This window comes from Suillus paluster (genome assembly GCF_016628075.1).
Source record: "Suillus paluster strain FC165 chromosome Unknown EDB91scaffold_57, whole genome shotgun sequence".
NCBI classification, from domain to species: domain Eukaryota; kingdom Fungi; phylum Basidiomycota; class Agaricomycetes; order Boletales; family Suillaceae; genus Suillus; species Suillus paluster.
In genome coordinates, this window is record NW_024537617.1 from 198,118 (window position 1) to 225,726 (window position 27,609).

General features: G+C 48.9%; 12 protein-coding genes across 12 annotated transcripts; 5 read left to right on the forward strand and 7 right to left on the reverse strand.

Moving 5' to 3' along the window:
* Positions 1 to 1,083: 1,083 nt before the first annotated feature.
* Positions 1,084 to 2,009, forward strand: EDB91DRAFT_1338303 (uncharacterized protein; the record flags this gene model as incomplete). Its single annotated transcript, XM_041325616.1, has 7 exons — positions 1,084 to 1,109; positions 1,135 to 1,190; positions 1,244 to 1,248; positions 1,304 to 1,461; positions 1,515 to 1,569; positions 1,601 to 1,706; positions 1,861 to 2,009. The coding sequence occupies 7 exons, from the start codon at positions 1,084 to 1,086 to the stop codon at positions 2,007 to 2,009; spliced, it is 555 nt and encodes a 184-aa protein (XP_041174006.1).
* A 409-nt stretch (positions 2,010 to 2,418) lies between these two features.
* On the reverse strand, positions 2,419 to 3,023 carry EDB91DRAFT_1205944 (uncharacterized protein). Its single transcript, XM_041320701.1, has one exon. It carries the CDS (start codon positions 2,908 to 2,910, stop codon positions 2,452 to 2,454), a length of 459 nt encoding a protein of 152 aa, XP_041174007.1. The 5' UTR covers positions 2,911 to 3,023; the 3' UTR covers positions 2,419 to 2,451.
* Positions 3,024 to 3,675: 652 nt separating this feature from the next.
* EDB91DRAFT_667487 (uncharacterized protein) lies at positions 3,676 to 4,960 on the reverse strand. Its single transcript, XM_041328037.1, has 3 exons — positions 4,632 to 4,960; positions 4,384 to 4,575; positions 3,676 to 4,335 (listed from the first exon to the last, which is right to left on the reverse strand). Exons 2-3 carry the CDS (start codon positions 4,546 to 4,548, stop codon positions 3,778 to 3,780), a joined length of 723 nt encoding a protein of 240 aa, XP_041174008.1. The 5' UTR covers positions 4,549 to 4,575; positions 4,632 to 4,960; the 3' UTR covers positions 3,676 to 3,777.
* An 804-nt stretch (positions 4,961 to 5,764) lies between these two features.
* On the reverse strand, positions 5,765 to 8,119 carry EDB91DRAFT_667521 (DHHC palmitoyltransferase-domain-containing protein). The gene is made up of 11 exons (XM_041328039.1): positions 7,889 to 8,119; positions 7,618 to 7,799; positions 7,438 to 7,566; positions 7,260 to 7,389; positions 7,078 to 7,211; positions 6,962 to 7,024; positions 6,848 to 6,912; positions 6,769 to 6,794; positions 6,631 to 6,717; positions 5,854 to 6,579; positions 5,765 to 5,801 (listed from the first exon to the last, which is right to left on the reverse strand). The coding sequence occupies exons 2-10, from the start codon at positions 7,765 to 7,767 to the stop codon at positions 5,855 to 5,857; spliced, it is 1,509 nt and encodes a 502-aa protein (XP_041174009.1). The 5' UTR covers positions 7,768 to 7,799; positions 7,889 to 8,119; the 3' UTR covers positions 5,765 to 5,801; position 5,854.
* EDB91DRAFT_667504 (uncharacterized protein) lies at positions 8,095 to 8,560 on the reverse strand. Its single transcript, XM_041328038.1, has 3 exons — positions 8,427 to 8,560; positions 8,278 to 8,376; positions 8,095 to 8,227 (listed from the first exon to the last, which is right to left on the reverse strand). The coding sequence occupies exons 1-3, from the start codon at positions 8,523 to 8,525 to the stop codon at positions 8,201 to 8,203; spliced, it is 225 nt and encodes a 74-aa protein (XP_041174010.1). The 5' UTR covers positions 8,526 to 8,560; the 3' UTR covers positions 8,095 to 8,200.
* Positions 8,561 to 8,649: 89 nt separating this feature from the next.
* Positions 8,650 to 10,689, forward strand: EDB91DRAFT_1151468 (G protein-coupled receptor 89). Its single transcript, XM_041319435.1, has 10 exons — positions 8,650 to 8,710; positions 8,764 to 8,994; positions 9,052 to 9,152; positions 9,204 to 9,438; positions 9,485 to 9,593; positions 9,644 to 9,695; positions 9,755 to 9,927; positions 9,979 to 10,218; positions 10,266 to 10,331; positions 10,383 to 10,689. The coding sequence occupies exons 1-10, from the start codon at positions 8,673 to 8,675 to the stop codon at positions 10,623 to 10,625; spliced, it is 1,488 nt and encodes a 495-aa protein (XP_041174011.1). The 5' UTR covers positions 8,650 to 8,672; the 3' UTR covers positions 10,626 to 10,689.
* Positions 10,690 to 10,741: 52 nt separating this feature from the next.
* Positions 10,742 to 11,280, forward strand: EDB91DRAFT_1151470 (uncharacterized protein). The gene has a single exon (XM_041319436.1). The coding sequence runs from the start codon at positions 10,862 to 10,864 to the stop codon at positions 11,051 to 11,053; it is 192 nt and encodes a 63-aa protein (XP_041174012.1). The 5' UTR covers positions 10,742 to 10,861; the 3' UTR covers positions 11,054 to 11,280.
* Positions 11,281 to 11,966: 686 nt separating this feature from the next.
* Positions 11,967 to 14,202, reverse strand: EDB91DRAFT_1084706 (uncharacterized protein; the record flags this gene model as incomplete). The annotated part of the gene is made up of 9 exons (XM_041315807.1): positions 11,967 to 12,053; positions 12,103 to 12,451; positions 12,507 to 12,784; positions 12,836 to 12,855; positions 12,911 to 13,047; positions 13,169 to 13,335; positions 13,419 to 13,468; positions 13,554 to 13,878; positions 13,936 to 14,202. 9 exons carry the CDS (start codon positions 14,200 to 14,202, stop codon positions 11,967 to 11,969), a joined length of 1,680 nt encoding a protein of 559 aa, XP_041174013.1.
* A 1,913-nt stretch (positions 14,203 to 16,115) lies between these two features.
* On the reverse strand, positions 16,116 to 18,323 carry EDB91DRAFT_1084707 (uncharacterized protein; the record flags this gene model as incomplete). Its single annotated transcript, XM_041315808.1, has 9 exons — positions 16,116 to 16,196; positions 16,246 to 16,518; positions 16,660 to 16,929; positions 16,981 to 17,000; positions 17,052 to 17,233; positions 17,309 to 17,475; positions 17,525 to 17,607; positions 17,679 to 18,003; positions 18,057 to 18,323. 9 exons carry the CDS (start codon positions 18,321 to 18,323, stop codon positions 16,116 to 16,118), a joined length of 1,668 nt encoding a protein of 555 aa, XP_041174014.1.
* Positions 18,324 to 18,827: 504 nt separating this feature from the next.
* Positions 18,828 to 20,057, reverse strand: EDB91DRAFT_1251721 (uncharacterized protein; the record flags this gene model as incomplete). The annotated part of the gene is made up of 7 exons (XM_041323418.1): positions 18,828 to 18,855; positions 18,908 to 18,951; positions 19,007 to 19,076; positions 19,131 to 19,368; positions 19,425 to 19,648; positions 19,696 to 19,925; positions 19,971 to 20,057. The coding sequence occupies 7 exons, from the start codon at positions 20,055 to 20,057 to the stop codon at positions 18,828 to 18,830; spliced, it is 921 nt and encodes a 306-aa protein (XP_041174015.1).
* Positions 20,058 to 23,123: 3,066 nt separating this feature from the next.
* EDB91DRAFT_1251722 (chaperonin 10-like protein) lies at positions 23,124 to 24,684 on the forward strand (the record flags this gene model as incomplete). The annotated part of the gene is made up of 11 exons (XM_041323419.1): positions 23,124 to 23,162; positions 23,221 to 23,316; positions 23,367 to 23,404; positions 23,453 to 23,663; positions 23,716 to 23,768; positions 23,823 to 23,919; positions 23,967 to 24,125; positions 24,178 to 24,210; positions 24,264 to 24,347; positions 24,408 to 24,487; positions 24,540 to 24,684. The coding sequence occupies 11 exons, from the start codon at positions 23,124 to 23,126 to the stop codon at positions 24,682 to 24,684; spliced, it is 1,035 nt and encodes a 344-aa protein (XP_041174016.1).
* A 2,160-nt stretch (positions 24,685 to 26,844) lies between these two features.
* Positions 26,845 to 27,406, forward strand: EDB91DRAFT_1251723 (uncharacterized protein; the record flags this gene model as incomplete). The annotated part of the gene is made up of 3 exons (XM_041323420.1): positions 26,845 to 26,905; positions 26,962 to 26,974; positions 27,031 to 27,406. The coding sequence occupies 3 exons, from the start codon at positions 26,845 to 26,847 to the stop codon at positions 27,404 to 27,406; spliced, it is 450 nt and encodes a 149-aa protein (XP_041174017.1).
* Positions 27,407 to 27,609: the final 203 nt, after the last annotated feature.

Consider the following 27,609-nt stretch of genomic DNA (forward strand, 5'->3'; position numbering starts at 1 on the left):
TCTTAGTCAACGCATTTGGTTTTATAATGCAGATATTTGAAGAGAGTGGTGCTCCTGGACTTAGTGAATTCGAAGGAGGTTGAGAAATTCTGCACTAAGCGAACGCTTTCGCAAGCGGAAATTGAACATCAGCTCCAAGACGGTGACCAAAGCTGCGCGGAAGGAGCAGGCTGTATTACTCGCCGCACCACGAAATACTTGGTTGTAGAGGACGACGACACCCCCTCCACCACCTAAGCCCTCGCCTTCTCTCGAAGTCAGAATTACTAGGACTGCCTCTACTCACGGCAGCTGACGTAGGTGTTGGGGAAGATTGGAGCCACTTGAACCAGCGGAGGCAACGCGCGAGGAAGGAAAAGGTTGAGCGTGATTTGAGTGGATGTGAACACCGCAGGCTGCGAAGAGGGAAGCCGCACGCGAAGCATTGCGGCGCAGTGCTCCAGCTTCGTAGTCTCAATCTTTCCATAACATGCTGCAGAGCAATCAACTATTGTCATCGCATCGTAGGCCGATGCCATACCGTCGTTCTCTGTTTCCCCCCTCTTTTGAATCAGCGTAAAGTATTCAGTATGACTTTGATTTCTCCAAATAGTGGACGGAACCTCGCCCCAGAATCCTAAAAGGGGTGTATTCGCGTTTATGGAGTCCGTTCATGCAGCTACATCCATCCAACACTGATATCATATTTTAATTCACAGGTACGTCTTCTCATACCACCTGTCAGTCATCGGGGGTCGTATTCTGTGTTCGTGACACCCCAGTATGTCACTGCATTATGCTAGTGCTGTTGGTACTTTTTTGGTGTACGACATTGCCAAACGTGCGATATACGTTAACAGCGGGACGTTGAAGAAGCTCTGGGTTCACGTAGACTCAAACATTCCGATCGTGCTTGAAACCCGACTTGAATTACCTTACTAGGGCAGTTCCCACTGAGGAGGCAAAGTCCTTCGCAGGTATGAGACTTCAGCGCTGGACACCTCAAAGGGCAAGTCAGCTTTCCAAACCATCCTTACGCGTTCTTTTCGTTCTATCCATCAAATTGACCCCTCACTGATCACTCAACGCTCCCAACAACTCGACATGGCCGAATATGATATCTCTTCAAGGTCCGTTATCCAACTCGTTCAATAGTTTCCACAGTGCTTACAATTACCCCATCATAATTGTGGCACTGGGATTGGCAAATCGTAAGCATGTTTCATGCCCCGTTTGTCGCTTTCTAGCTCACGGTAGCCTACAGAAATCGTAAGGAATGGTGTACTTACCAAGGGACGCGTAGACGCTCACATAAATTTCCCAGTTATCTCGCGGTTCACTGGCGACGAGTTCAAGCCTGGAGTCTAAATCTACTATTGGTGTCGGGTTCGAGATCCGCTTGATCAATGTTGATGCCAAGATGGTGAAGGCACAGATATGGGGTACTGCAGGCCAAGAGCGTTACCGTGCCATCACCTCTGCGTACGCAATCGCCCTCCGGTCGTTGTGCATCGTTTAGGCTTACGTTTTCGCAGGTACTACCGTGGTGCCGTCGGTGGGCTCTTGCTAGGACATCGCCAAACATGCCACGTACGTCAATGTAACGCGGTGGTCGAAAAAGCTCCGGGATGACGTAGACCCGAATATTCCCATCATGCTTGTTGGAAACAACACCAACGTGAATCACCTTAGGGAAGTTCCCACTGAGGAAACACATGCCTTCGCAGGTATGTCTCTTGCACAAAGTCGATTGTGACTGAATGACCCACCGATTTAATTTTGACAACCGAACATAGTTTTTTTCGTTTATCGAGACTGTTCCAGTGGTCGCCACGCTTGGGTGCTTTGCTATTTATCGGCTGCTCCTTTTCTGACTCTCAGATTTCTCCCCCACTGAACCCCTCCCCCAAGAGTCTTCCCTTCTCGCTGAATTTCTTGCCGGTGATTGCACTATGCGAGGACTTCTTTGGCAGGACCTCCATCTGGCTGCCCAGACTCTGTTCGGAGTCCTATGCACCGCAGGGGGGTAGCAGTCCCCCTCATTATAGGCTAGTGAAACATCTGTGTGGTTCGTTGAATTAGTTAGTCCCCTGCCCTCTCGTCCTTGATTTCGTCTTATTTTGGCCGTGCTTCCCCCCGGGTCTCGGGCTTGCATATGATATGCTTATCAGCACTACGCCCACGAGTATTTTCCCGCCATTTGGTTGCGCTCTTCGCAATGTATTTGATGTACGACCAGGGGAAAGCAACCGAAGTCAGTCTGCCTTTTATGCTGCTTCAGAGCGATGCTGGTGAATTGATAACAGAAATAAGTTGAATTCTTCGACGAAAATTACCTGCCAAGGGTAACCACCATGACGGTTTCGGTGTGTGACGCACAACATACAATCAACTCAATGGAACACGAATTCCTGTTGTATGGTACGCGAAGACAACAAGCCCGCAAAGAGCGCTATGAGAGTATGTATGTCATTAATAAATCCCGGGAAGCAATCGGTATCTGACCCTCCTCGCCCAAGTCTCCCATTCTTCTCCCAGAGCACGCTGGAGCATCTCGTCCTCCACTGACGGTCGGCTGATGGAAGCCCAAGCGCCTACAGTACACAAGAAGAAGCTAATCGCTGCTAATGCTTCAATGGAAGGCACTTGTAGAATCCCAGACTGCCTCATCCAGGACCCTTGGTTTCCGTACATGATGATGATCCCAATATATTGGAGAAGGAGACCAGTGTAGCTTGGGTGGCGGACGACCGAGTACGGTCCACTGGTCACAAGTCTGTGCTTGTTTCTGATGCTGAGTTGGAAGCTCCAAAACTTTCCTAACGTCGATATGCAATAAAGCCTCAACACTCCGCCAATCGTGACAGCAAGACTGCCGGCAAGGAAAGCGGGGGTAATTGGCGTGGGGTGAAGAGCGCGCACAAGCTGCATAGCTCTGGCGCCATATATTACCTCTGGAATCTGCGAGGGGATCTATATGCGTGGCAATGATGCTGACCACTTCAGCAGACGATGCTGTCCATGCGCTGATCTGTGATATTGACCACGATTCCATAGACAACAACCAGAGTATAGAAACAACACACCTTTATTAAATCTACACCGTGAAGTTCCAGAACCCATTTTGCGAAAGATTCGAACACCGAGGGAAGCTACCTTCTCTTCGGATGACGGTGACCGAGAAGGAGAAGTCAAAGAAATGTGGATACCAATGGCCGAAGCTACGATGAAGGGGATTTTCAATAGACTCATGGTGCACCGCTGAACTGATTTTTGAACCTGCGATGGGTCACGTTAAATACCTGGACTTTGACACTACAGGCGAGACAGCGCATGTTTCCGGGCGATAAATCTGAAACATGTTTCTTGTGGCGTGTCCACTGTCTTGTTCTACATACTTAAGCGGTCTGGGGGATTGACTCGGACAGGGTCTGTCAAACTTCCCTTCAATTTGAGGGTGTTCAACCATCCAGTGCTTTCAAAATCATGTACTATGCATCAAATACTTACTCAGCTGGTCAGCCTCGCGATCGGGGCTCTGCGGCGTGCGCTCGACACACCAACATACTAGTATTAAATAGTATAGCTAGCCCACAGGTGTCTGCTCGCCGTTCCGCACTCTTATTCAGTACAAGTACAACAAGGCGAAAGCAAACGGTTCTGAGTCTGTTTCGTAATTGATAACAAGTGCACAGTGAGTAACTGTGATGTACAACATATAATCAATACCTGTCATGTGGTACATTGTACAAGAAGTAAACTAGTACACTGCAGAACGCCCAGTATACTTAGATGTAATCAATAAACACCAGGAAGTAAACGATATTTCACCTTCTTCGCCCAATTCTCCCATTCTTCTCCCAGAGCATGTTGGAGCATCTTGTCCTCCACCGAAGGTCGGCTGATGGCAATCCAAACACTTACTGTAAATAAAAAGAAGGTAATCGCCGCTAGTACTTTAACAAAAGGCACTTGTAGAATCCCAGACTGCCTCATCCACGACTCCGGGCTTCCGTACATGGCGATGATCCCGACGGATTGGAGAAGGAGGCCAGTGTAGCTTGGGTGGCGAACGACAGAGTACGGCCCACTTGTCACAAGTTTGTGCTCATTTCTGACGCTAAGTTGGAAGCTCCAAAGCTTTCCTAGCGTCAACACACAATAAAGCCTCAACGCGCCCCCAATTGTGACAGCAAGACTGCTGGCAAGGAAGACGGGGGTGACTGGCGTGGGGTGAACGGAGCGCAGAAGCTGCAAAATTCTAGCACCATAGATGCCCTCCGGAAACTGCGAGGGAGCTATATTCATGGCAAGAATATTGGCCACTTCAGCAGACGATGCTGCCCATACGGCGATCTGTTATATTGTCAACAGATCCATACAGATTGTATAAGAACAACACACCTTCATAAACTCTAGACCGCGAAGTGCCAGAACCCATCTGAGGAACGATTCGAACTTGGTGGGCACCACCTTCTCTTCAGATGACGGTGGTCGAGAAGAAGAAGTCAACGAAATTTGGACGCCGACGGCGGAAGCTACGAGAAAGGGGATCTTCAATAGACTCATGCTGAACTGGTGGACTGTCTTTGGAGCCTGCGATGGGTCATGTTAAATACCTGAACATTGACTCCAGGTGAGAATACCCGTACTCCCAGGCGATAAATTTAATTCAGCGGTCTGGTAGGGGCAGTCATTTGTTCTGCATAAGCGGTCGGCAGGAATTGACGAGGTTGTCAAGCTTCCTTTGAGCGCGCTCCTGACCCGTAATAACTCAACTGTCAACAGGTCCCTTCAGTATTAATAGGCAAAGTACGTTCACTCAGCTTCAGCGAGAAGAAGGAACGTGTGTTTTGTTGTTGGCGCTGCTTGGAGATGTTCTGCCTATAGACGTATACTCTGGGTCCGAATACATGTCTCATGCATCATGCTGCTCTTGATCATCGGCCATCGCGGGCCCCTGCCCATAGCATAGTGCAGCCCCGATAAAGATGCATGCACTTGACGTCGGAACATTGGCCTCACCTCGTGAGCACCTTGCCCGTGATGTAACCGAAATAGCAATGTTCAAGAATAAATAACCGCGACCGTGACATGCGGAAATCAGTATCCTGCTATTTCATTCGGAATTTGTGTGTCGTGATTCAGCGAGACCCTAAAATAATTCCACTTACTGCCTTATAGTTCGTCATCGTGCGGATAAGAGTGAGCATGGGTATACAACTGAAACAGACATTACCATACAAACATCTTCCTTCGGCTTGACGTCGGACATCACCTACAAACTTCTTCTTGACACCTCCTCCAGGTGAACGCTCATGCCCTTATTGTCCATTATCTCGCGGGTGTGAGACTCCCAGCAGCGGATGCATTAATGAGACGAAGAGTCTTTGACATGTCAAAGGTGGTTGTGTAGCAACCGGACCGCTGGGCCTCTTCCTCTTCCTCCAAGCCCGTATCAATAAATGGTTAGTTGTCGATGGAATAGGTGCATTGCTCAAAAGCCCCAGAAGGTTCTGAAACTTGGCAAGATAGGAGTGAATGAGATGACCTTGGAAGAAATTAGGGATCGGTCAAGGAATGGTAATAGTTAGCGTGGACTAACGTCAAAAGCGGATTTGCAAATACTCCCGTCAATACTTTATCATGATGCCTGTAGTTCACGGAATGTCTCCCAAAAGACAACCATTGACTCGAGCCGCGCTCTGGCGGCCCTGCCAACTGGCGGCCGGCAGTTCAACAGTTGACATAGGCCATTACTAGCCCCTGCAGCTCAAGATACTTATGCTAAAGGTACTGTACTCGTAGCAGTGCAATATCCACTTGTACAATAAATGGATTAAATAGTCTTATCGTCATAAAGGAACTACATACGCTAGACCTGGTTCAAAGGTTCATAGCCTCTCCGACTGGAGCCCATACCCATCCGCATGCTGAGCTTGCCAAGCAGACTCTTGCTCCTGCTGTTGTTCGGGCTTTCATGATCATCGCCCCGTTCCGCTTCCCTCCGTCTTTTAGCCTCCTCAAAGCCTTCCAAGGGAACATCATACACCTGACCATACTCCACACCAAGTTCCTTGCCCATAGTCCAGAAATCTCTGCAGTTCCGTACGGCTCCGGAATCAAAGGGATTGCGTGTACGCGAGGTGAGACCACGTGCGGCACGTCCACGCGTAAAGCGGTCGAGGCCGAGCAGGTTGAGCAGGAAGGCAGTACATGTTCCGGGTGCGGTGAGGGACCCGCAGAAAGTGTGGTTATGTGCGGGTTTGTGAGCACTTCCCTCCGCTTCGCAGTCAGCGTCGCCGTTCTGTTGGTGAGCGCCATGGTGGTGGCGGTGTCCCATCTGGACGCCAGCACCTCCACTGCCAGAAGCGAGGGTACCGCGACCGCCCATGAAGCCGAAACGCCCGAGATTCGAAACCTCGAACGTTGTTAGCTGTCGAGTCACTTGCCAGTACTGCGTCACGAGAAGGACGGAAGTCCATGTCAGTTGCAGGGCTGACCATAGCGAGACGCAAAGAAGGAAGGCATCCTTCAAGGCCGGCCCGCAGAGGATTGCGGAGCAGTCGACAGATTCGGGTGGTGGTACCGACGAGAAAACTGCCACACTCAGATAAGATTTTATGGCAATGGTGACGATCGAGAACATACATTCATAAACGAGGTAATCAAACAACACAATGTCAATGACTAGTGTCGAGACAAAGAGTAAAAATTGCCTGTGGTTATTTGCCCCCACTACAAATTGTATTAGGTTTGTAGTGCCAGTATTCAAAGGGCCTAACTTACCGCAGTTCCAGACCCAAGGGCAATGACTATGACAGACGGAGTTCACTGTTGTAGCTCTCTAAGAAAGGACAAGACATACTGGTCACTGCGCGCCACACATCGATCACAAACACGACAATGTTTTGACCGTAGCGGTTTCTTTGCCTGTGTAGAATGTTGAGATACATTTGCACCTTACAAGAGTAACACCCACCATGCATTGTATGCAGAATGTCTGACCATTGAGTCTGCCCTCTGAAGCAAGGTCCTCAATGATCTGCAGCCTCCGTTAGCATCTGGTGATTCATTCTAGAATACTACTAGACTCACTGCCTTCAACTCTCCGTCATGTGCCGGTCGGGGACAAAGACCTGGATCTAAAGTAATGGAACGGAAGAAATTATATAAACATAAACCAAAGGTGATTGCGAAAGCCAGGTGGACAAAAGCGTGTGATTCTGTCTCTGGAATGATGTCAGCACGCGGCTTCCAAAGTGTAGCATATAACATACGTTGCACGAGCCGCGTGATCCAGCAGTAACCAACCCATAGCATCGACCCTGCGATGATGCCTGCGAAATATGGGCTTTGGTTCACTGTTCCAACGTATGTGTTCTTATTCAATAGTACCCGAGTCACGATCTGCTTTTCATGAGCATCGCATGGTCGAGGTGAGTCGTTGCTACTTACGTGATGCATGGCAAAGAACTCAGCCATGGCGAGTATGATGCCGGTATACCATGGAAGAATAGCAAGCGTTGTGAAGATGAAATATAGAAACAGGGAGGGCAAAATGAAGATAGCAATTTTGGTATTGCGCTAGAGCCAGATCAGAAATTAACAAGGGAAATTAAAAGGGCGTGAACGGACCTCGTTCAATGGTTTAGCTTTGACCACACCATGTTCCGTCAGGCCACCCTCTTCCATGGCTCTCTTCCACGCGCCTAGGCTCTTTAATTCGACGGCCATCTCTCTTGGTGTACGACCCTCAAGATCTTTCGCGTGCATGTCTGCGCCCATCTCAATGAGGCGGCGGAGGATAACTCGATTTCCTCGAACCACGGCCCAATGTAAGGGGGTAAGTCCAGCATCATCTTTCAAATTAGGGTTTGCGCCGTGCTTAAGCAGAAGGTCCACGGACAATGCGTCGCCCTGATACGCAGCCCACATCAATGATGTATGACCTTGTGAATCACGAGAATCGACGTTCACAGGTTGATGCAGTAAGTAAAGGAGTGGCATTACGGATGACGAGTGTGTCACGAGGTGAAGGGAGTTGTAGCCTTGGGTGTCAGAGATGGTTGGATCAGCATTGTGGGATATGAGCAGTTGCACGATGTAGAGGTATCCATTGCGTGCGGCCCACTGCAGAGGAGTAGCTTGTAGGTCACCCCCTATTGCATCTATTTCCGCACCCTGTTCTATGAGATAGCGGCAGGTTGCAAGCTGGGCATTAATCGCTGCCCAGTGAAGAGGTGTGCTGCGGACATCCATGAGTATGGAGAAAGCGCTGGTGAGTTCAGCTTACACATTCTGGTCGTCTCTATCTGTAACCTTGCATTTCCCTGACTCTACGAGCTCACGAATGGTGGTGAGATCCCCGCGCTGTGCTGCTGAGATTATTTCTGCCTGTGTGACCGTTAGTTGGAGTCTGCGGGAGTGAACTAGTAATTACATACCACTGGTTCAAGTGACGGTTGAGTATAAGATATATTTGTCGCGGTAGCTTGCTCATGGACTACTTGAGTTGTAGGGTCGGATTTTTTGGGCTCATTCATGTCGTTCGTGCGGTCGTTGCTGTCGTGGTCGTTCGCAGCACCCGAGCTGCAAGGTTGTTCACGTGGATGTATGACGTGACGACGTGACGTTACTATCATCAGTAAACCCTAGAGTTGGGTTAGGGTTATACTTCTCATTCTCCTTCCATGACCGCAACAGAAGCATTCCTGGTCATTGCATCAGGGTAATTCCTTTATCTAAATCGTCTGAGCAGATTTCTCACTTATATTTTTGCAGAGGATCCCTGTTCATTACTTGTCGCATCTTTTTGCAAAAGAAGTTGTACAAGGACCTTCAACAACTCGCCCCGCAAGACACGTTGCCAGCGTCCGCAGTCACTCCGCAATCAAGTAGCACCCAACCATGGCATTCAACACTCGCGCAGACGTGTTTCTCACTCTGCTTCTCTGAGTGCAGTATCCTATTCAGCATGCTCATGTGCCAGGGTTTGGATTTGTTGGACCTAAGGTGTGTCGTGGCTCGATTGTGCAAGCTCGGCGGTAACTGAGTCTGCATGGGAAACAGAGTTCGCCATTTTAGCTGGCGAATAGGACTTCTCCTTCTATTAGTTACGATTCTTTTACTCGTCCCTATATCATTTAGCCTCATCCTAACGTACCGTTCTGGTAAGATGCCGGATTCTCATGTCTATCCAACAGTCTTCTGATCATCTCCAGATAATCCCAGTTTTGTGCAATCCCGTGCATTGCCAATCCGTGTTGCTTTTGCATTAGCACCTGTAGCGCTTTTTATTTTTGCCCTTTCATATATTCCACTCCCCACCGAGCTACTCTCGCACAGCCCGCTAACAGCAGTCACAGCGCGGCTGGTCACGTTGGGAACTATGGTCCTCGGCCTACTTTCCGGGCTTGGTGCAGTTAGTGGTGCATGGGGCATCACCAGCTGGTCTCGGTGAGTGGACTTTCAACTGATTTACACTAGTATTCAACTTGCAAAGATCAATTCCATCGGCGTCATCAATTTCATCCGCTGAAAACGCGCTTGAACGAGTGAAGAACGATCTGCGGGATCGTTCGCGAGACTTGGATGACTATGCAAGCTCGAAGGTACTGTGAGCCAGCATAAGTCGCCGCACTTTGTCTCAAATATTTTATAGCCACAACCAGATGGATCATGGTTGTCACGCATGTCGTTCAAGCGAAATGGACGTACGTGTGGTTTGTCTGTTTTATCCGAACCTGTATTCATATCGTCAACTCTTTGTAAGAACACAACTCAATCCAGCAGGAAGTTATCGGTCTTCAAGCCCTTGAAGAGCAGATGAGCATTCGTGTTGTTGCTCTCAAGCGCAACAGAATTGCAGCAGAGTACGCAGAGTCGTTCACGGGCAAGACGATCACGTTGTCATGGGCAGTTTACTGCGTCTGCCGAGTGTTTAGTGTAAATGGACTTCCCCTCAACTTAGGAAATTCTCACTGACGTCTATTCCAGTCAGCCTTCAACATTCTCTCTCCGTCTGTGTCAAACTCGGGTCCCTCTTCCGCATCATACGGGGATATAGTTGCGCACATACTTGCATGGCTGTTTTCTCTCCTCCCCTTGTCTGTGACAGGGGATGAAGGTGGAAAGCTATACTTTGATATTCCATCTCTATCAAAACAAATCAGTCTTTCCCTTGTGGGCGTCATCATTTTGTGTTCCCTCCGCTTGGTGCTCCGTGGTGTCACAAGAGTGAGCTTCCTCTTGAGTATCCCTTTCGACGACTTAACGTCCCCCAGACATTCCGTGTCACATCTCGTAAAACATCAGCATCACTGATGCTTTTGACCCTTGCGCAACTCATGGTATTAACGAATTATTCTTTACGTTTCTCGTGTGACTGAACGGGTGCTTAGGGCATATATCTCCTGTCAACTCTTGTCCAGCTTCGCACGACCTTTCCACCCACAGCATCCCCTGTACCAGATGATTCTCAAAGTCCTCAAAGTCCCTCCGATGATATCAGGAACTTGTTTACGACGCTGCCGGAGTACTCGCTGTTCGGTGGCTTGTTTGACTGGTCATTCCTTATTGGTGCTGCGGGATGCGCGCTCGCTCACTGGGCGAGAAGTTCATTTCAAGGAGATGATTTCTTGTAGTCTGGGAACCCTTGTATGTGTAGCAACCTGAAATGAAATACATCAGAACTTGCGTCTGGACAGCTTATTATTTAGTCTTGTTGAATTTCCAACTTCATGACTTGCCTAATCCAGTCTGGCCCGTGCACACATCCTATTCATATAAAAGGGCTCTCTCTCCAAATTGAATCCTCACCACTCTGGCCTTTTGGCTTAGATCAAGTGTAGTATCTGTTCTTAATAGTTTAACCACTATTATGAGGGCACCGCCCTCATTCTTTGGTTATCAAATTTTTGCCGCCCTTGTTTCTACGAGCTCTGCTTGCAACTCGGAGAGCATGATGACCTTGCTACTGCACTATTGGCTTGTGTCGTCGGGGGATTCCCTTTTATGCGATCTCGTCTTCTCTTTGCTATTGATCCTGGCATGGTCCGTTGACCATGTCTAGTCCTTAGCAAACGGAATGTGATGATCATTGGTCTTTCTTGACTTGAGGATAGCAGGTGTCCTTTTACTATGATGATATTTTTTCAATGGGTATGCCTTGCTACATGCTATGTACGTAGTACGTGCCACAACAGTTCATGTGCGTCGCCGTTGTAATTTATTTGTTCTTGTCCTGATTTCTACCCTCCATCTTTGAAATTTGAAAACTAAACGCTTGACGCGCAGGTCCCATCCTCGATCCAAGTTGTAGTCACTCCGCTATTGACAAATAATAAAAAGAATTACAGACATCCTGCATCCCAATTGTCTTGACGAAGATGCTCGACTTCACAAAGCTACACGAGATTCCTATCGTCCCACTGGTACATCCACCTGCCAGGCACAAAACCCAACCCATCTACACTCGTACGTCCTGTGGCAGTCGACAGTCTTTGATTGGCCACAGCCGCATGCGTCTCGCACTGAGCTCCACTCGTCCTTCACAGCATGCATATGATCGACTCAGTAACTCCGGAGCGCGTTGATACTCGCAAAGCGTAAATTCAAGTAACGTTGCACCTGCATTGTCATCGTAAGGACTTTGGAGTGACTTTGGTCGTCCACCTTCCATGGTGACGGAACTGGTTCTCCTGCACTTTGTAGTTCGCATGGTATAAAGCAACTTACAACTGAATCATCCATATGCATCAATCGTAGCAATATGTACGTCGCGTTGTAAGTACTTCTAATGCCAAGTCGCTGCAAATTTAGAGCAGTATACAATTGCAAGTATTACAACTATTATTTGGGCGCTTTCCACAATCTCAAGAACAGTCATTGGTTTTGGTACAGAACACGACAGCAAATAGTACAATGATAATACGGTGAGGGTATCGAGACAGATATACGAGATCTAATGCATTTATGATGCATCTTCACAGTTTCGCCTTCGCCTTAACCTCCCTTTCATACTCCTCCATCAATACCCGCCTCAACACCTTCCCAGTCGGTGACTTTGGAATCTACCCAAGAGCTCAATCAACCCGCCCCCAACATGAAATAAAAACCTACCATCTCCACAATTCCAATGCCCCCCCTTAACCACTTATACCGACTCAGTCGCTCCTTCACCCACCCATTGAGCCGTGCCACAACTTCTTTTTCACCAAGCGCTGCGCCTGCCGGGGATAGCACAATCCATGCACGCGGGATGCGTTCGTCCGAGGTACGCCCGCCAGAAACGCCCGCGACGCTCGCATCGATGATTAGCTTGTCCGGCTGCTCGAGGAGCGTGTTCTCGATTTCGACAGGGGAGACTTGCATTCCTGAAATTTTGAGGGTGTCCTGCAATGAATGGTAAGTACAACACAAAATAAGTGGTGGGTGGATGGTGCAATTTGCCTTGGTACGGTCCTCGAAGCTATATATTGCCAGTTTAGTATGGAGGCCATGCCATATTCATGCGACCAACTCACAAAAGCACCCCGTCCTCATCAATCCGCATCTGGTCGCCCGTGCGTAACCACCCATCGATAAACGTTTCCCGTGTGGCCTTGTCGTTTCCCTTGTATCCCAGCGCCACGGTGGCTCCGCGGACGAGGATCTCACCTGGCTCGTTCAGACCCGCAAGGGACCCATCAGGACGGACAATGCGGGCTTCGACACCGGGGTAGAGAATTCCGATAGAGCCAGGCTTGTTCTTGGCGCGTCCATTGAGCAGGCCAGGGACGGGCTTCATGGCGGCGGTCATTGTCTACCTCGGCCAATGAGGTCGATGGGTCGGAAGGTGTGGAGAATCACTTACGAATTCAGATAGGCCGTAGCCTGCCAAAGGTAACAGTAGCACCAGGGATCTACGCATGATGTGTGAAGAACGCACCTTCGGTGAATCTTTCCTGGCCTGGGAAGCGCGCGGAAACCTGGTCGGCGAGCTGAGGCGGGAGGTATGCGGCACCGCTGGCGAGGGTCTGAACCGAGCTCATATCGGCAGGTTTTGAAGCGTGGATGGTGGACGAGCTGGTGTATAAGTGAGGGGACGAGGTAGATGGTCGTGACGTGGTATCTACATCGCGGCGCCAGCATGAATATCAGTAGTACTGTAGCATACATGTACCAAATGCACTTGGTGCGCACTTACTTTGAGATACTGTCGAAGAATAAATCGATGTTCCACTTCGGGAGCATGACAATCGTGGCAGGTTCGAGGAAGTTGATGAAAGTGGTCGTGCATAGGCCGAGAGTGTGATAGACTGGAAGGATGTTGAAGGTTACCCGAAGCCCAGTGGGGGTGTTCCATACCATTCGCTGGCGAAGGGGTTAGGGGAACCAAAAGAAGTAGCGTCGGACAGACCTACACCTCGAGTTTTAGCCGTTTCCATACCGCTCACCATCGTTGCGAGAGCGACGGAAATGATATTTCCGTGAGATGTCATGACGGCTGTACAACGGAGTCAGACAACGTGCGCAGACGGTGCATCCATATGGTTAAGAGCAGGAAAAAAGCTACTTGCCTTTGGGAGGACCGTTTGTTCCACTGGAATAGATCAGGTAAGCCAAAGTGTCCTTGGTAGCATGACGGACTGGCAGCCGTGATATTTTATCATTGCGAGCAGAGGCGACGAGCTGATCATAGCTCGTGTAACCTTCATTATCTCCTTCTAGGATGTGGATCCGATCTGCTGGGAGACCTGAGGACAAAGCGAGTGGCAGTAACGAGGGACTAGCAAAAATCCTAGTCGCCTGCGCGAGTGAATTGGCGTGTTTGAACTCGTACTGCGTCATGGAGGATGGGAATAGCGCAAACGGGACTGTGATAACTAGTAGCGAATGCATCAGCGCAACATAATCCTGAAAAGTGTAAGGATCACTTCACAGTCTCGACCGAATGATAGGTATGGGACGCACCGGGCAGTTCTCGCTTAGTATGCCTACGAGCTCTCCATTCTCTGGGCGAAGACCAAGACCACCGTGTGCCACATCAGCACCCAGCGCAGTTGCCCCATCACGGACACGCTCGATAAATTCTCGGAACGAACGTTGCTGACCAGTAGCCACATTTATGAACAAAGTGTAATCTGGCCACTCTTTCTGGTCAGGTCGGTTGAAGAGCAGGTGGTGAGCGTTTGATTCTGGGACCTTTGGCAGGTCAGGGTAGAGTGACTTGTAGTACATGCTTGACCACCCGTTCTGGACCCGCTGCAGTGATTTGGTTGAGAGTATGTGAATATTATTGAGGCCTTTTATACCTACTTACGGTGAGATGATGCCGAAATCGTACATGTGATTAGAATATTTAGTTAGAATGATGAATCGCAGTTGATTCCGCTCGGAAATATCAGTGCCGCTGGTTGTACGTACTCACTCGGGCTGTAACAGAACTAAGAATAGTAATAGTACCCCGCTGGCGTATTGTGTCATAGCTCGCACGCGTCTGTGTTCTCGCTACATGGTTCGAGTGCCTTACAGTTGGGCTGCTGCAATTGGGGATTTTACTGATGCGTTGGCTGCATGACGGCGGCGACGCACGTTAAATAATTCACTCGATGTGCTGAACTCTGTTCTATCACTTTCTGACACGAGTTTGTCGCTAAGTTATAGCAAGTGGTATTCCACGACATATAATCATACTTTGTGTCGTCCGCCCGCGTGCGTCCTGCGTGGTTCTCGCGTGCCAGCTTGCGCAAACTTCAAGCCCATCGTGATGGCATCTGTACTCCATCTGCTCCATCTCCTACCATTAAACTGCGTCATCATGGGGTATGAATGTCATTGAACTCCTCGACTTCATTCGCACACAAATACAAATTCGAGTCTGTCATGAAGCATGAGCGCTCTCCGCCTTTGATTCTTTTCTTGCATGTGCTTTTCCCGCCATCCCGCCATAGTCTGCATACCCTTCGGGTCCTTTCCCGCACGTCTTGTAGACTTCATCGCAAAAGACACGATATTACATTTCTGCAGTGACCATACACCCAATTGGATATTTTGATAGCGGCACTTAGTTGAGATCTCCATATCGGACCGCTATCCGGTGCCAGTGGATGAACAAAATGTGTCTGAAGAACCAAGATGGCGATACCGAAGACTTCCTCGCCCCATAAGGTTTTTTGGTCGAGCTCATTGTTATATCTTACAGCGTTGTGGTAACATTCGGTATTGCACTAGGTTATGGAAGATCGATACATTCTGCAACTCAAGACACGACCGATCAAGTTATCGAGTTCACCTGCTTCGAAAATTCTCGAACTTCAACTTCCTTTAAACGTCGGATTCGTTGCGGAACTGGTCTAGCACTGGCAGCAACGTAAGCTCATCTTTCCACACGACTTTGCAAAGTATCTTCAACTGCAGGTTTGTCGGCACCTCGAGCCGCCAACTCGGGAAGTGGCGACTGCTAAGCGCTTGATAACCTCCCAAGTGCGAACGAAAATATCCGAAACGCCTATCGTGTTATGCCACGCAGCGGCAATCACTTGCTCTCAAGAAGATAATCCACTTCGGGCCTTGCTGAGATTCGAGAACCAGAGCTTGAGTGCTGTTTATCTATTCTAGGAACCTGACCGTTCCTTATTTGATTGCCGTTACACCGGATAACACTCAGGCTGTCGTCGCGGTGACCATGATGGCTGGCCGAGGAACGAGGCCGAGTCGATACGGATACTTGATGTTCACCGTGGGCCAGTTGCGATAGACGATCCACCGAGACGCTGGACGTAGGAGATCACACGGTGCCTTGCGTTCTTGGCGTACGAAATGCATTCTCCAACTTTTCTGCAGCTAAGTGGCAGACTACAAGACTATGTGGTGGATATCATGTACTTTGGTCTCTTCCACCGCACGGGGGCGCTACGGTTATTTTGGTAGCATGTACATAACTAAAACACTTATTAGTAGGAGACTACAATTACTGGATGGAATGGTTAGAATCCTGAAGCTTGAAGGCGGGCAACTGGCCACTTGTCCAACAATAAAGGCATAGTCATTAGTAATGGTATAGAACACGAAAGTAAGTCGCACGATGATAAGACATCGGGCGGAGGTATAAAGACAGATACGCGATACCTACATGCATTTATGACGCGTCCTCACAATTTCGCCTTAACCTCCCTTTCATACTCCTCCACCAACACCCGCCTCAACACCTTCCCAGTCGGTGACTTTGGAATCTACCCAAGAGCTCAATCAACCCGCCACCAACATGAAATAAAAACCTACCGTCTCCACAATTCCAATACCTCCCCTCAACCACTTATGCCGACTCAGCCGCTCCTTCACCCACCCATTGAGCCGTGCCACAACTTCTTTCTCACCAAGCGCTGCGCCTGCCGAGGATAACACGACCCATGCGCGTGGGATGCGTTCGTCCGAGGTACGCCCGCCAGAAACACCTGCGACGCTCACATCGGTGATTAGCTTGTCCGGCTGCTCGAGGAGCGTGTTCTCGATTTCGAAGGGAGAGACTTGCATCCCTGAGATTTTGAGGGTGTCCTGCAATGAATGGTAAGTACAACACAAATAGGTGATAGGGGGATGGTGCAAGCTCGCCTTCGTACGGTCCTCGAAGCTATAATTGCAAGCTTAGTATGGCGGAAGGCATACCATACTAATGAGACCAACTCACAAAAGCACCCCGTCCTCATCGATCCGCATCTGGTCGCCTGTGAGTACCCACCCATCGACAAACGTTTCCCGCGTGGCCTGCTCGTTTCCCCTGTATCCCAGCGCCGCAGTGGGTCCGCGGACGTGGAGCTCACCTGGCTCGTTCGGACCTGCAAGGGACCCGTCAGCACGGACAATGCGGGCTTCGACACTGGGGTATAGAATTCCAGCAGAGCCTGGCTTGGGCTTGGCGCGTCCATCGAGTTGGCCAGGGATGGGCTTCATGGCGACGGTCATTGTCTACCTCGAGCAATGAGGTCAGGGGGTCGGAAGGTGTGGAGAGTCACTTACGAATTCGGATAGACCATAGCCTGTGGTAACAGTAGCACCAGGAATCTACGCACAATGAGTGGGGAACGCACCTTCTGCGAATCTTTCCATGTCTGGGAAGCGGGCGTAAACCTGGTCGGCAAGCTGGGGCGGGAGGTATGCGGCACCGCTGGCGACTGACTTGACCAAGCTCATATCGGCAGTTTTGAAGCGTGGATGGTAGACGAGCTGGTGTATAAGTGAGGGGACGAGGTACAGGGTCGTGACGTGGTATCTACATCGCGGCTCAAGCATGAATACCAGTAGTACTGTGGCATACATATACCAGATGCACTTGGTATGCACTTACTTTGTAATGCTATCGAAGAATAAATCGACGCTCCACTTCGGGAGCATGACAATTGTGGAAGCCTTGAGGAAACTGAGGAAACTGATCGTGCAGAGGCCGAGAGAGTGATAGACTGGAAGGACGATGAATGTTACCTGAAGCCCATTAGGGGTGTTCCATACTGTTGGCTGGCGAAGGGGTTAGGAGAACCAAGAAAGTAGCGTAGGGCAGACCTACAGGTCGAACTTTAGCCTGTTCCTTACCGCTTGACATCGCTCCGAGAGCGGCACCAGTGATGTTTCCGTGGGATATCATGACGGCTGTATAATGACGTCAGATAACGTCACGTCCATGTCTTTGCAGATAAAGAAATGCGTGCCTTTAGGGGGACCGTTTGTTCCACTAGAATAGATCAGGTAAGCCAAAGTGTCCTTGGTAGCATGACGGACTGGCAGCCGCGGAATGCTATTATTGCGAGCAGAGGCGACGAGCTGATCATAGCTTGTGTAACCTTCATTATCTCCTTCTAGGATGTGGATCCGATCTGCTGGGAGACCCGAGGACAAAGCGAGTAGCAGTAACGAGGGACTAGCGAAGATCCTGGTGGCCTGCGCGAGTGAATTGGCGTGTTTGAACTCGTACTGCGTTAAGGCGGATGGGAATAGCGCAAATGGAACCGTGATAGCTAGTAGCGAATGCATCAGCGCGACATAATCCTGAAAAAATCATGTTTATAAAGTCTCAACCGCACAATGGGTATGGAACGCACCGGACAGTTCTCGCTTAGTATGCCCACAAGCTCTCCATTTTCTGGACGAAGACCAAGGCCACCATGTGCTACATCAGCGCCTAGTGCAGTTGCCCCATCGCGGACACGCTCGATAAACTCCCGGAACGAACGTTGCTGCCCAGTAGCCGCATTCACGAACAAAGTGTAATCTGGCCACTCTTTCTGGTCAGGCCGGTTGAAGAGCAGGTGGTGAACGTTTGATTCTGGGACCTTTGGCAGGTCAGGGAAGAGTGACTTGTAGTGCATGCTTGACCACCAACCGCTTCAGTGTTTTAGCTAAGATATGACACGTTCTGAGAATCTGGTTGAGATCTTTTATATACTTCCGGTAAGATGACGCCGGGCCCGAGATCACGTTTGTGGTTAGAACATGACCGCGATGATCGGGTTACGAGACTCTGGGCTAGTACTAGGTTATGTAAAGGAGGAGTTTCAGGGCGAACGATCCGCCAATCAGGGGGTGTAACGAGTGAGCTTAAGTATGACTTACAAAACCCATAGTTACTGTTAGTCTCCCTTAATTAGGCAGTTGGCCCATAAAACATGTAGTTTTTTTAATGGACGATATCGTGCTGTCCTGTGTGCAACGTGTACCAGAGGGAAATGAACCAAATGATGTGACATGTTGATTCCTTTGCTAACTATCTTTTTACCAAACACCGTTCGTTTACATACAAATGGCACAATTCTAGCCTTTGGGGAGACACTTGAACCTGAGAAGAGTAGTAGTACAAAATTCAGAATGATAAATCAGTAGTCAGAATCATCATCGTGATCACTACGAGAGGAACATCAGACACATGTAAGATTTACGCAGGAGTAACACTTACTCAGGATAGCCGTCGTTGAAAACGCCGAAGTCGCCATGCATCTCCTGTTGGAGAAAGACGGATCACACCAGGTTCCAATAGAAAAGACTGAAAACATACTGCATCATAGATTTCGTCTTCTTCGCCCTCATCGTCGAGTGGGTCCCAAGGTGGATCGACATCCCCCCACCTGCATAGAGGTTTCCGTATTGCACCTCTGAGCAACGAGATGATTTGAGCTCACCTCTCAATCGGATCATCATCATTCTCATCCCCGCGGTGAGTAAGAGGCCACACCCAGAATTTGGAACGAGGCTTTTTCAGCCTGTACAAGGGCATGTATCTTGCGGCCGGGTCGCTTCCTTGGCGGGACATACCATAGGAAGCTTCCGAAACCCAGGTGAAACTGGCTGTTCCTCCAGCGGTGACAGCTGGCGCAACAGGCGCGTTGGCTTTGAGGGTCACAGAAAATTTCTCCGCTTCTACACCCACTAAGTGTGAACAGCGCAGAAGTACAATTTACACATGCCGGACTTACTCTTGTCGGACAAATGCATCATATACGCTGCGCAAGATATCACTTCGGTGACGATGTACTTCCCTTTGACGATGTCAGGCAAGGACTTGAGCAGCTTGATGATGCGCTCGTCATTCGGAAGGGTGCTATATCTTGGCTTGTGCATGACCAACACAGCTGCTCGTTTGTTGCCGTCGAACTGCAAGTCGACTGTGAGGGCGGCACTTACTGCACCCGGCACGTCGCTGCAAGACAGTTAGATATATGAGCCAAGCACTGCGATAGCACCTACACTTCAGGAGATGCTTTGACTTCTTTGGTAGTGACACCCCACGATTTGACGATGAATTGATCATCTCCTGATTCCTGTTCTTGAGGGAGAAGTGTCGGATCCGTCGGGTCAAATACAAAGTCGAACTTATACTTGGACGACTTAAGCTGCTGCTGGAAATCCGAGCTGTATATGTTCCCTTGCCAATCGAATTCTCCAGTTTCATTGATTATCATTCCATAGTCGCCCACCTGTGTTTGTCAGATCAATTGAAACCAAGCGGCGTGTTTACATACTTTGATCTTTTTCGGTGGATCCCAGTTGGCCCACTTGGATGTAGCCCCCTGAATGAGGTCGATGAACTTTCGCGACGCGTACTTCATCGCAATGATGTTGGAAAGCGAGAAAATTCTGAGGGACGATGGGCAGAACGGACCTCCTTATATACTTGTTGGTAGCGCTAAGATATCGTCAATGAATGATCTCGAAAGGCTTGATCAGGTCATGATCACCTACTTATCTGGACGAGACGTACAGGCTCCACGGGACGTAAATCAAAGTTACTACTATGAGGCAGATTCCAGAAGCCGCAGCAACAACATGCGGACGAATGGGCCGTGTGATGGGCATATAAGCTGTATCCTCGTGGTGTTCCATAAGAAGCTGTCCGTACAACCAGTGTTACTCCTTTCGATCGAATTGCGGAGAAATAGACGCACATCGAACGACTTCTCGATGAAGAACATCCAGAACGAGAACGAGGCGATGAGTAGGCGATGAATTCAGAGTACGTCCGAGTTCGAAAGAAGGCGTCTGAATCACCTCTGCATATACTCTGGCATTCCATCCGTGATAAACCGCGAGCGCAGTGGACTTTTACAATGTAAGTACATTGCGTGGTAGTCTCAGACCGTATAGAAGGAAGACAGTCGCTCCTTCTTGATTCTGATTGCACGGTGTTTGGGAGCGCTAATATAGTACAGCATACTTATGGGGTCCTAGCCTCATAGTCAATTCAAAACTGGGGTCCTTCATCAACGCAGCTGTAGCCGCGTCATGAACATTGAAGAGAACTGTACTACTAGGTATCAGTCCAATAGAAGATGCTGATGCGTTCGGTCCAAGGGTTCCCGAGCGGCAAATTTTGCCTATCTAGGGGCGGTGCCAGTACTGCTACTCGTGCACAGCAGATTCAGATTTGAGTCAGATAGTGAGTTCTAGTTCCGTTACTTCTCGTGTAACATTGTCTAAGCTGCAGTGGAATGAAACCTTTGGGGTTGAGGCCTAGAGCGGTGATATCCCGGAGATGCGTGCCCCACAGTGTCCGAAAGTTTGGAATGCCCTTTCTTGAGCCTGCTCGTTTTGGCTGCGTTGATCAATGTCGCACCCTACAACGTGCCCTTGCCATACGCCCATGAATAAATTGGCTATGGGTAGTTCCATATGCCGCGTGTTGCTTCTGTCCGTTGCTCCCAGCACCAGGAATTCCAATTAATTAGCGCTGTACATCGCCGCGTGCTGTGGGTGCTGTAGTTCCCTCCTTTATGATTCACTAGGATCTTACAGGCACTACAGTGTTTCGTGACGTCTAAGTCACATCTTACTCTCAACTGTTAATTTGTATCCAGAATTCCCCCAGGAATCAGGAGACAAACCTCGTGATAAAAAGTGAAATGCTATAGTGCAAGTCGTAATCAATAGTATGTGTCAATCTAGCTTCATCAGCAACTGATGTGATGTTGAAGACTTGGATGAGGGTATCACGCTTCATAGGGAAGCGCTGGCTTTGCGCCCGGTTGGTCATCCAGATCGGTCCGGGTCAATTAATCAACCTTGCGACTTTGCACTTCCAGGAAGGCAAAGACCTTAATGAAGCTGTCACACTTTTCAAGGAAGCGCTGACTGTGCAAACAGTTGGCCATCCACATCGGGCCATGTCATGAATAACCTTCGCCGACCGCTTCGAGACCGCAGGAGTGACCAAGACCTCAACGAATCACTAGAGAATCTCCGCTGGGCATTGACTCTGTTGACAAAACATGACCCTCATCAATTAACAGTTCATCAGTCACTACCACGGGGCACAAGATGTTTTATCATGGTCTCGAACGCCGACACTACTGTATTCAGGTGCTGAAGTTTTGTGCTTGCGTTTAGGGTTCTGCTGATACCGCGGCAGTCGACAACACGAGTGACAATTACTCGAATGAGTTCTGGCAGGCAATGCCAGGGACCGACACGTGTCCTCGATGATCGTGTTCAGCTTGAATCTCCTAGTCCTTCGATTCCATACGGTATACCGCAGTCACCTCCCATACTCGTAGATTTTGCAGGTCGGTGTAAGACTCGAACCGTTATCATGAGGTTGCTGAGTTTGACTCCAGCATTGACACAGACTGATTTTAGATTGCGGCCCTTTCTTTGATAGTAGGTCATTAGTAGCGAGCTTCGAGAGCTCAGAAGACCATCCGTGGTGTGCGGACAATTGTGCGGACAGTCAGCACATCATCAACTTCACAGTGCCACGGATACACAGCACGAAAATCCGATAAACCCCGCGCAGGCCCTCGAACCTCCTCGAACGCCTTCTTGCCCTCCTGCATGGACGGCGGGTTTCAAGTTTGCGGCTGAAGCTACTCTTTTGGTCAGAGTATTCATGGACGAGAGGTCTGCGTTCTGTATGTCGCACGTGGAAGGCGGTTCAACCATTTGTGAAGACACTCGAAGCACTGCCGCATAGCGCCTTGTTACTTGATTGCTGCGAGTGGACTTAGTGAGGTGTAAGTGTCGTCACGTTTCTAATAATAACAATACAACTCAGATACTCATTGTAAAGTCCACACTCCCTGACAGTCCGCCCCTTACATGCACACTCGAAGCTAGCGGTGGGAAGGAGTCTGGGCGCTATGTGGAGTTAAGTGAACTGTGCAGCTCGGTGCTGACACTCACTGCATCGCATCTAGCTGACCGCGTATGCGTCAGCAATTGCCAAACGCATATCCCTCAATAAGGAAAACGACTGTTTTCCTTCTATGATATGGTCAGACTATGAGAAGCTAATGAGTCCTAACATATATCTCCCTCCAGCTGCGACCGGATCTGGCGGCATGCCGGACGCTGCGGAAAAATGCTTTGACAGAAATGCTTTGTGAAATTCGTTTTCCGTGGATTTGAGAGTCTAGCCACTACTTTTCAACAGGTGAATTTCAGTCAAATCCCGATATCGGGTGTATCAATAATCACGGTGCGACTTTTTAAAACCGATGACCAATGTTGAAACGCCTCTGTACAGTGATGGTATGTCATTACAAAGTCGCGAGGGTACCACGGTGAAGCACTTTGTTCCCATCACTCTTGTTCTTACAGTATAAATAGGTGGCAGTCTGCAGGAACTGATGTCGTACTTTCCACCAGATTCCTTATAATTAACGACAACAGCTGAAGCAGCGATGTCTCTCCCAAATATCTCTCGTGAATATCGCAGCCAGGTACGTGATTGCATTTTACTTGCTAACAGAGGTCGGCGTTGAAACGATAACATCATAGGGTGATGGCCACCAGAATTTGAAGCTTCAATCAGCGTCTCTCTCTAAGCCAAAGGCTACGGAAGCGACTATCAAAATCCACGCAGTGTCCTTGCAGGTCTGTCTATATTATAGTGTTACATTGTCAGAGATTTAACGTACTTGCAGTACCGTGACCTAATGGTCTCCAAGGGGCTTTACCCACAGTATGTATTGTATTTCAACTCGGTTCACGCTAAACACGGATGTTACAGGCAAAAGACTGACATCATTCCTTGCTCTGATGGAGCAGGCGAAATTGTTGCAGTTGGGCAAGATGTCAAGGGGTGGAAAGTTGGAGATCGCGTCTGTCCTAACTTTGCAGTGAATCATATTCATGGCGACGTTACTGAAGAGATCAAATTAACCGGACTTGGTGGCCACATTGATGGCGTGCTCCGGGAGTACATCAACGTCCCCGTTCACGTATGTATTCTTTCGGTTTCATCGTCATATTGGTTGCGAATGACTTTTCAAGTCCTTAGTCCGCATCCCAGAACATCTTTCGTATGAAGAAGGGTCGACTCTTCCGTAAGTTGACCAATCTTCAATATGCTTGTTACCCAGACAGTTGACTCTCGTCAGATGCGCGGCCTTGACGGCTTACAACGCTTTTCTTGGACCCGTCCCCCTTAAGGGCGGCGACTACGTCCTCGCTTCTCGGTACCGGTGGAGTATCAATGTATGTTATATTTCACCAACAATATTAACCTCGATGTCCGAGCTGAGCTGTTAGTTTCGGCGCCCAACTCGCCCTTGCTTCTGGTGCAACCTGTCATCCTTACATCGTCTTCCGATGAGAAATTGCAAGTTGCAAAGAAACTGGGCGTGCAGCACGTCATTAACTATAAAAAGAACGAACAATGGGACGAAGAAGTTTTGAAGATCGTATGTTCATTCCTGTGAGTTCGTGGTGGCACGCTTAATACCAGGCTTTTAGACCGGCGGCCGTGGAGTTGACCACATCATCGAAGTCAGTCTGCCGGAAAAGTACTATCGTTGCGAACTCACTCGCATATTATACAGGTCGGAGGGCCCAATACTATGCTGAAGTGTATGAATGCCGTACGCTATGCAGGTTGGATCCACATCATTGGCTTTGTATCCGGGGTACGCGTTATAATAGGTGTATCTTTATTTATACCATTGACAGTATTAATATCTGTACAGGGCAACAACGGCATTCCTATAGGCCTTGCCATTCAGAAAGCAATCTTCCTCCGCGGAATTTTGATTGGCTCCGTAAAACAGTACGGTCCGATTGCGCTTTCTATCTCTATTGTATTGATCGATGGCTGGTAGGTTCGAGGACATGAACCGACTCATTACAGCGCATAGAATTCGCCCAGTGATAGACAAAGTATTCTCTTTCGAGGAGGCTACTGACGCCTATGCGTACCTCGACAGCCAGAAACATGTTGGAAAGGTCGTAATCAAATTGGCGTGAGGTGTGATCATGCAAAGGCCGAGTGAAGGAATCGAGCAATCCGGTGCTAACCTATCTGTACTATCTACTATGTAAGACATGTGACAATTTGATGTGCGACCGTCTCAAGATTCATATGTATATCGTATGCGAGGAACGATGCTTGGAACCTGAATAAATAATTTGCAACAAAAAACAGCCCCTTGACGCTCTTTATTCAGAGAGCAAGCAACGTCATGACTCGTGAGATATTTGATTGTTCGATAAATTTGTTAGAGTATCAATCTACATACCCCCACATAAATCTGGTTCTGAAGGACTGAGATAAAGATAATTGTGAGATAAGTACTAGTAGCGCAGACCCCAAACGACAGCGACTCATCAACGCTCACGTTCGGCGCTGCGAGGGGACTCACGTCTACGGCTAACATGACGGTGGGCTGGTAGGCCTGTAGGGACGAAGCGGGATCAAGTTACGAAGCGGGGCACTGATAATAATGCTCACATAGATCGTGATCCCAGTCCATTCCGCCATGAGTTCTCCACCAAAGTCTTTCCACCGCGGGATGTTGATGCATTCATCCACATCAGGAAATCACTTTGCCTCTGTGGGCTCTGTACAGCTCTGTACAGAAGGGACCAAGCTGTGGCCAGCCATTTTTTGGTGGTGGGAAAAAAAAGTGTTTTGCTGATGCACCCACTCTCTTCGAATATCACTCAAGTGCGCCTGCGGTGCCAAAAACAGTATGGCCTCGAGAGTCAAGGAAAGGCTGCTGGTTAGTGGATGAAAACCAACATCCACCGATCTGCCGGCGTCGGGGAGACCGCAAGCGTTGACCTTCAGAATGAACGAGCTGCGTGCTGATGCATTGAAATGAAGAACATACGGAAGTGATGCTTGAAATTCGCTATTGATGGAACAATGAATCCTCTGGGGAAATTGAACCGTGCGTATAAGTACCAACGATGCAAGCACAGTGAGATTTTCCTTGGAATTCTCTGATATGCAATAATTTAGACCGTGCAAGATAAACGGTTCGAAAGGAACTGTCCCACATTAATGAGCTCCAGGATTCTGGAGAGTTCGTCGTCACAAAAAGGCGACAAGTACATATCCGAAAGGATGATATCTAAAATATCGCATTCAAAGAAAGGAGGGGTTAATGACAAGTGAGCAGTACCTGTAACTCGTGTGTATGACGACCTCTTTCAGTTCCTTGAGAAGCTTGACTCGATCCATCTGGTGGTTCGGGTAGCGTTCGCAGTGTTTGTCCCAGGCGATGACGATCATACAGCATCTGGAACCACATTCGAATCAAAACGGGTCCGGCGAGAAGTGAGTGAAACTCATACGATTGCAGATAACAAACCAGTACTCAGACTCTTAAGGCAATCCTAGCGGCTAGTTTTTATCACCATAATTTCCGTACAGCGCACGAATGTGACTCGGATCTATCAACATCTGGGAGTGAGGAGTTCTGAGGCGGAACAAATTGCCGGGGAATGCACGGAAAAAGCATAGCGAAGGGAGGCGTTGGAGAGGACACACATGCTTGCTGCAGTCGTTGAAGATATTTGTCGATCGTATTGTGATTCTAACCTGGGAACGACGTCGTGAACGTGGCAGAGCGGCCAGAGTCCGGGCTGGTCATCGTAGAGACACTTGTGAACTACGGGTATTATGTAAACAACTACTTGAAATAACCCCTAATCCCCCCTACAACTACTACTATCCGTGAGCCCACCAGCGTATTCTACTCATGTGAGTAATTTCATTCATCGCACCGTTGTCAACAAATTCAAGCCGCATCCTAACTTTCCGCCTGACTATCACAAGTTAAAAGGGGACATGGTTATATATATGACGCAATACCCTCCGGATATAGATATTATTTTAGTCATTCTCGTTTTGTAACCAGAACAAGTAAACAATGGTGATGCAAATGATGTTAATGTTGTTGGCTATTTCAAAAACTCTTGGCCAGTGTTGGCGGCACTCACAACTTCATGCACATAATTTGCTTTCGCCGCTTGACGCCATTGGCCAAGGTTCGCGTTTTACCTGGGCATAATGTCCACAGGCTAGTACCTGACTGAACTAGAGGCCCATGCAATTTCCATGCACCTTCTGGACACGTACATGTCCGAGTCTGCGACAGCTTCAGTATCCATCATGATACCATGAAGGACTTCCCGCCCACACTTGCAGTTCGTGCTGCATCATGTGCTCTTCGTCGTTGTGGTACGTGTCGCGCTGTAGAATTGCTGGAACAAGGCAGGACTCTTATCTAGACCCAGATGACACGATTCCGTACGCCCATTGACAGCCTCGTGGACCACGCAGAGGTTTTGGTGAAGACATCTTAGCTCCCTCCTTGATACACCTCCTGCAGAACATCGAGAAGGGACCCCAGGAGTCGACGAAGATGCTCGATGCAGGCGTCTAGTGCCAGATAACTGGAATAGAGGCGTGGAAGAAATCTGGAAGGTCGAGGGCTTCGGTCACTTCCTACTTCAATCCCCCCTGTTCTCTCATCTCCAAGATGCAGCTTGTGACGCTATCATTATCCCGCACAAGCAACCTCCGACTAGCATTCAACTCCCTATCAATCTAGACAAACTCGTGCGATTGGTGAACACACTCCGGCAGACAGTTGAAAAAGAGGCCGGTTCCCGAGGAACCCAACCAGGGCTGATGAAAGTTTCGTGGGAGCTACGGGATGATGTGGTCTGCCTCGTTTGAAAATCTGGATAGATTTGCATGACGAGGTTCCCGAATATGGTGGTGCGCAACGCCCTTCTTCAATTTCTTGCCGTTGGACGCTGACGACGAATACAAGCGCGGTGGAAAGTTCTTTTCGCAGCTGTATGTTTCTTTATACACTCCATCCATTACCGCGCTGGTCAGGGCTCGTAGAAGCAATGACGGATCCTCGTCCGTGTCTT

Bases quoted from the DNA above. Each gene is read 5' to 3' on its own strand.
- EDB91DRAFT_1205944 (XM_041320701.1), bottom strand. From the start codon at position 2,910: ATGCAGCTTGTGCGCGCTCTTCACCCCACGCCAATTACCCCCGCTTTC.
- EDB91DRAFT_667487 (XM_041328037.1), bottom strand. From the start codon at position 4,548: ATGAGTCTATTGAAGATCCCCTTTCTCGTAGCTTCCGCCGTCGGCGTC. The intron at 4,336-4,383 runs GTGTGTTGTTCT...ACAATATAACAG, and splicing joins GCGGTCTAGAGTTTATGAAG to ATCGCCGTATGGGCAGCATC.
- EDB91DRAFT_667504 (XM_041328038.1), bottom strand. From the start codon at position 8,525: ATGAATGAGCCCAAAAAATCCGACCCTACAACTCAAGTAGTCCATGAG. The intron at 8,377-8,426 runs GTATGTAATTAC...ACGGTCACACAG, and splicing joins AACCGTCACTTGAACCAGTG to GCAGAAATAATCTCAGCAGC. The intron at 8,228-8,277 runs GTGTAAGCTGAA...GGATGTCCGCAG, and splicing joins CAGATAGAGACGACCAGAAT to CACACCTCTTCACTGGGCAG.
- EDB91DRAFT_1151468 (XM_041319435.1), top strand. From the start codon at position 8,673: ATGACCGCAACAGAAGCATTCCTGGTCATTGCATCAGG. The intron at 9,594-9,643 runs GTACTGTGAGCC...AATATTTTATAG, and splicing joins ATGACTATGCAAGCTCGAAG to CCACAACCAGATGGATCATG. The intron at 9,696-9,754 runs GTACGTGTGGTT...ACTCTTTGTAAG, and splicing joins GTCGTTCAAGCGAAATGGAC to AACACAACTCAATCCAGCAG.
- EDB91DRAFT_1151470 (XM_041319436.1), top strand. From the start codon at position 10,862: ATGAGGGCACCGCCCTCATTCTTTGGTTATCAAATTTTTGCCGCCCTT.
- EDB91DRAFT_667521 (XM_041328039.1), bottom strand. From the start codon at position 7,767: ATGGGCGCAGACATGCACGCGAAAGATCTTGAGGGTCGTACACCAAGA. The intron at 7,390-7,437 runs GTAAGTAGCAAC...CATGAAAAGCAG, and splicing joins AGTTCTTTGCCATGCATCAC to ATCGTGACTCGGGTACTATT. The intron at 6,913-6,961 runs GTGGGTGTTACT...CATTCTACACAG, and splicing joins CATTCTGCATACAATGCATG to GCAAAGAAACCGCTACGGTC.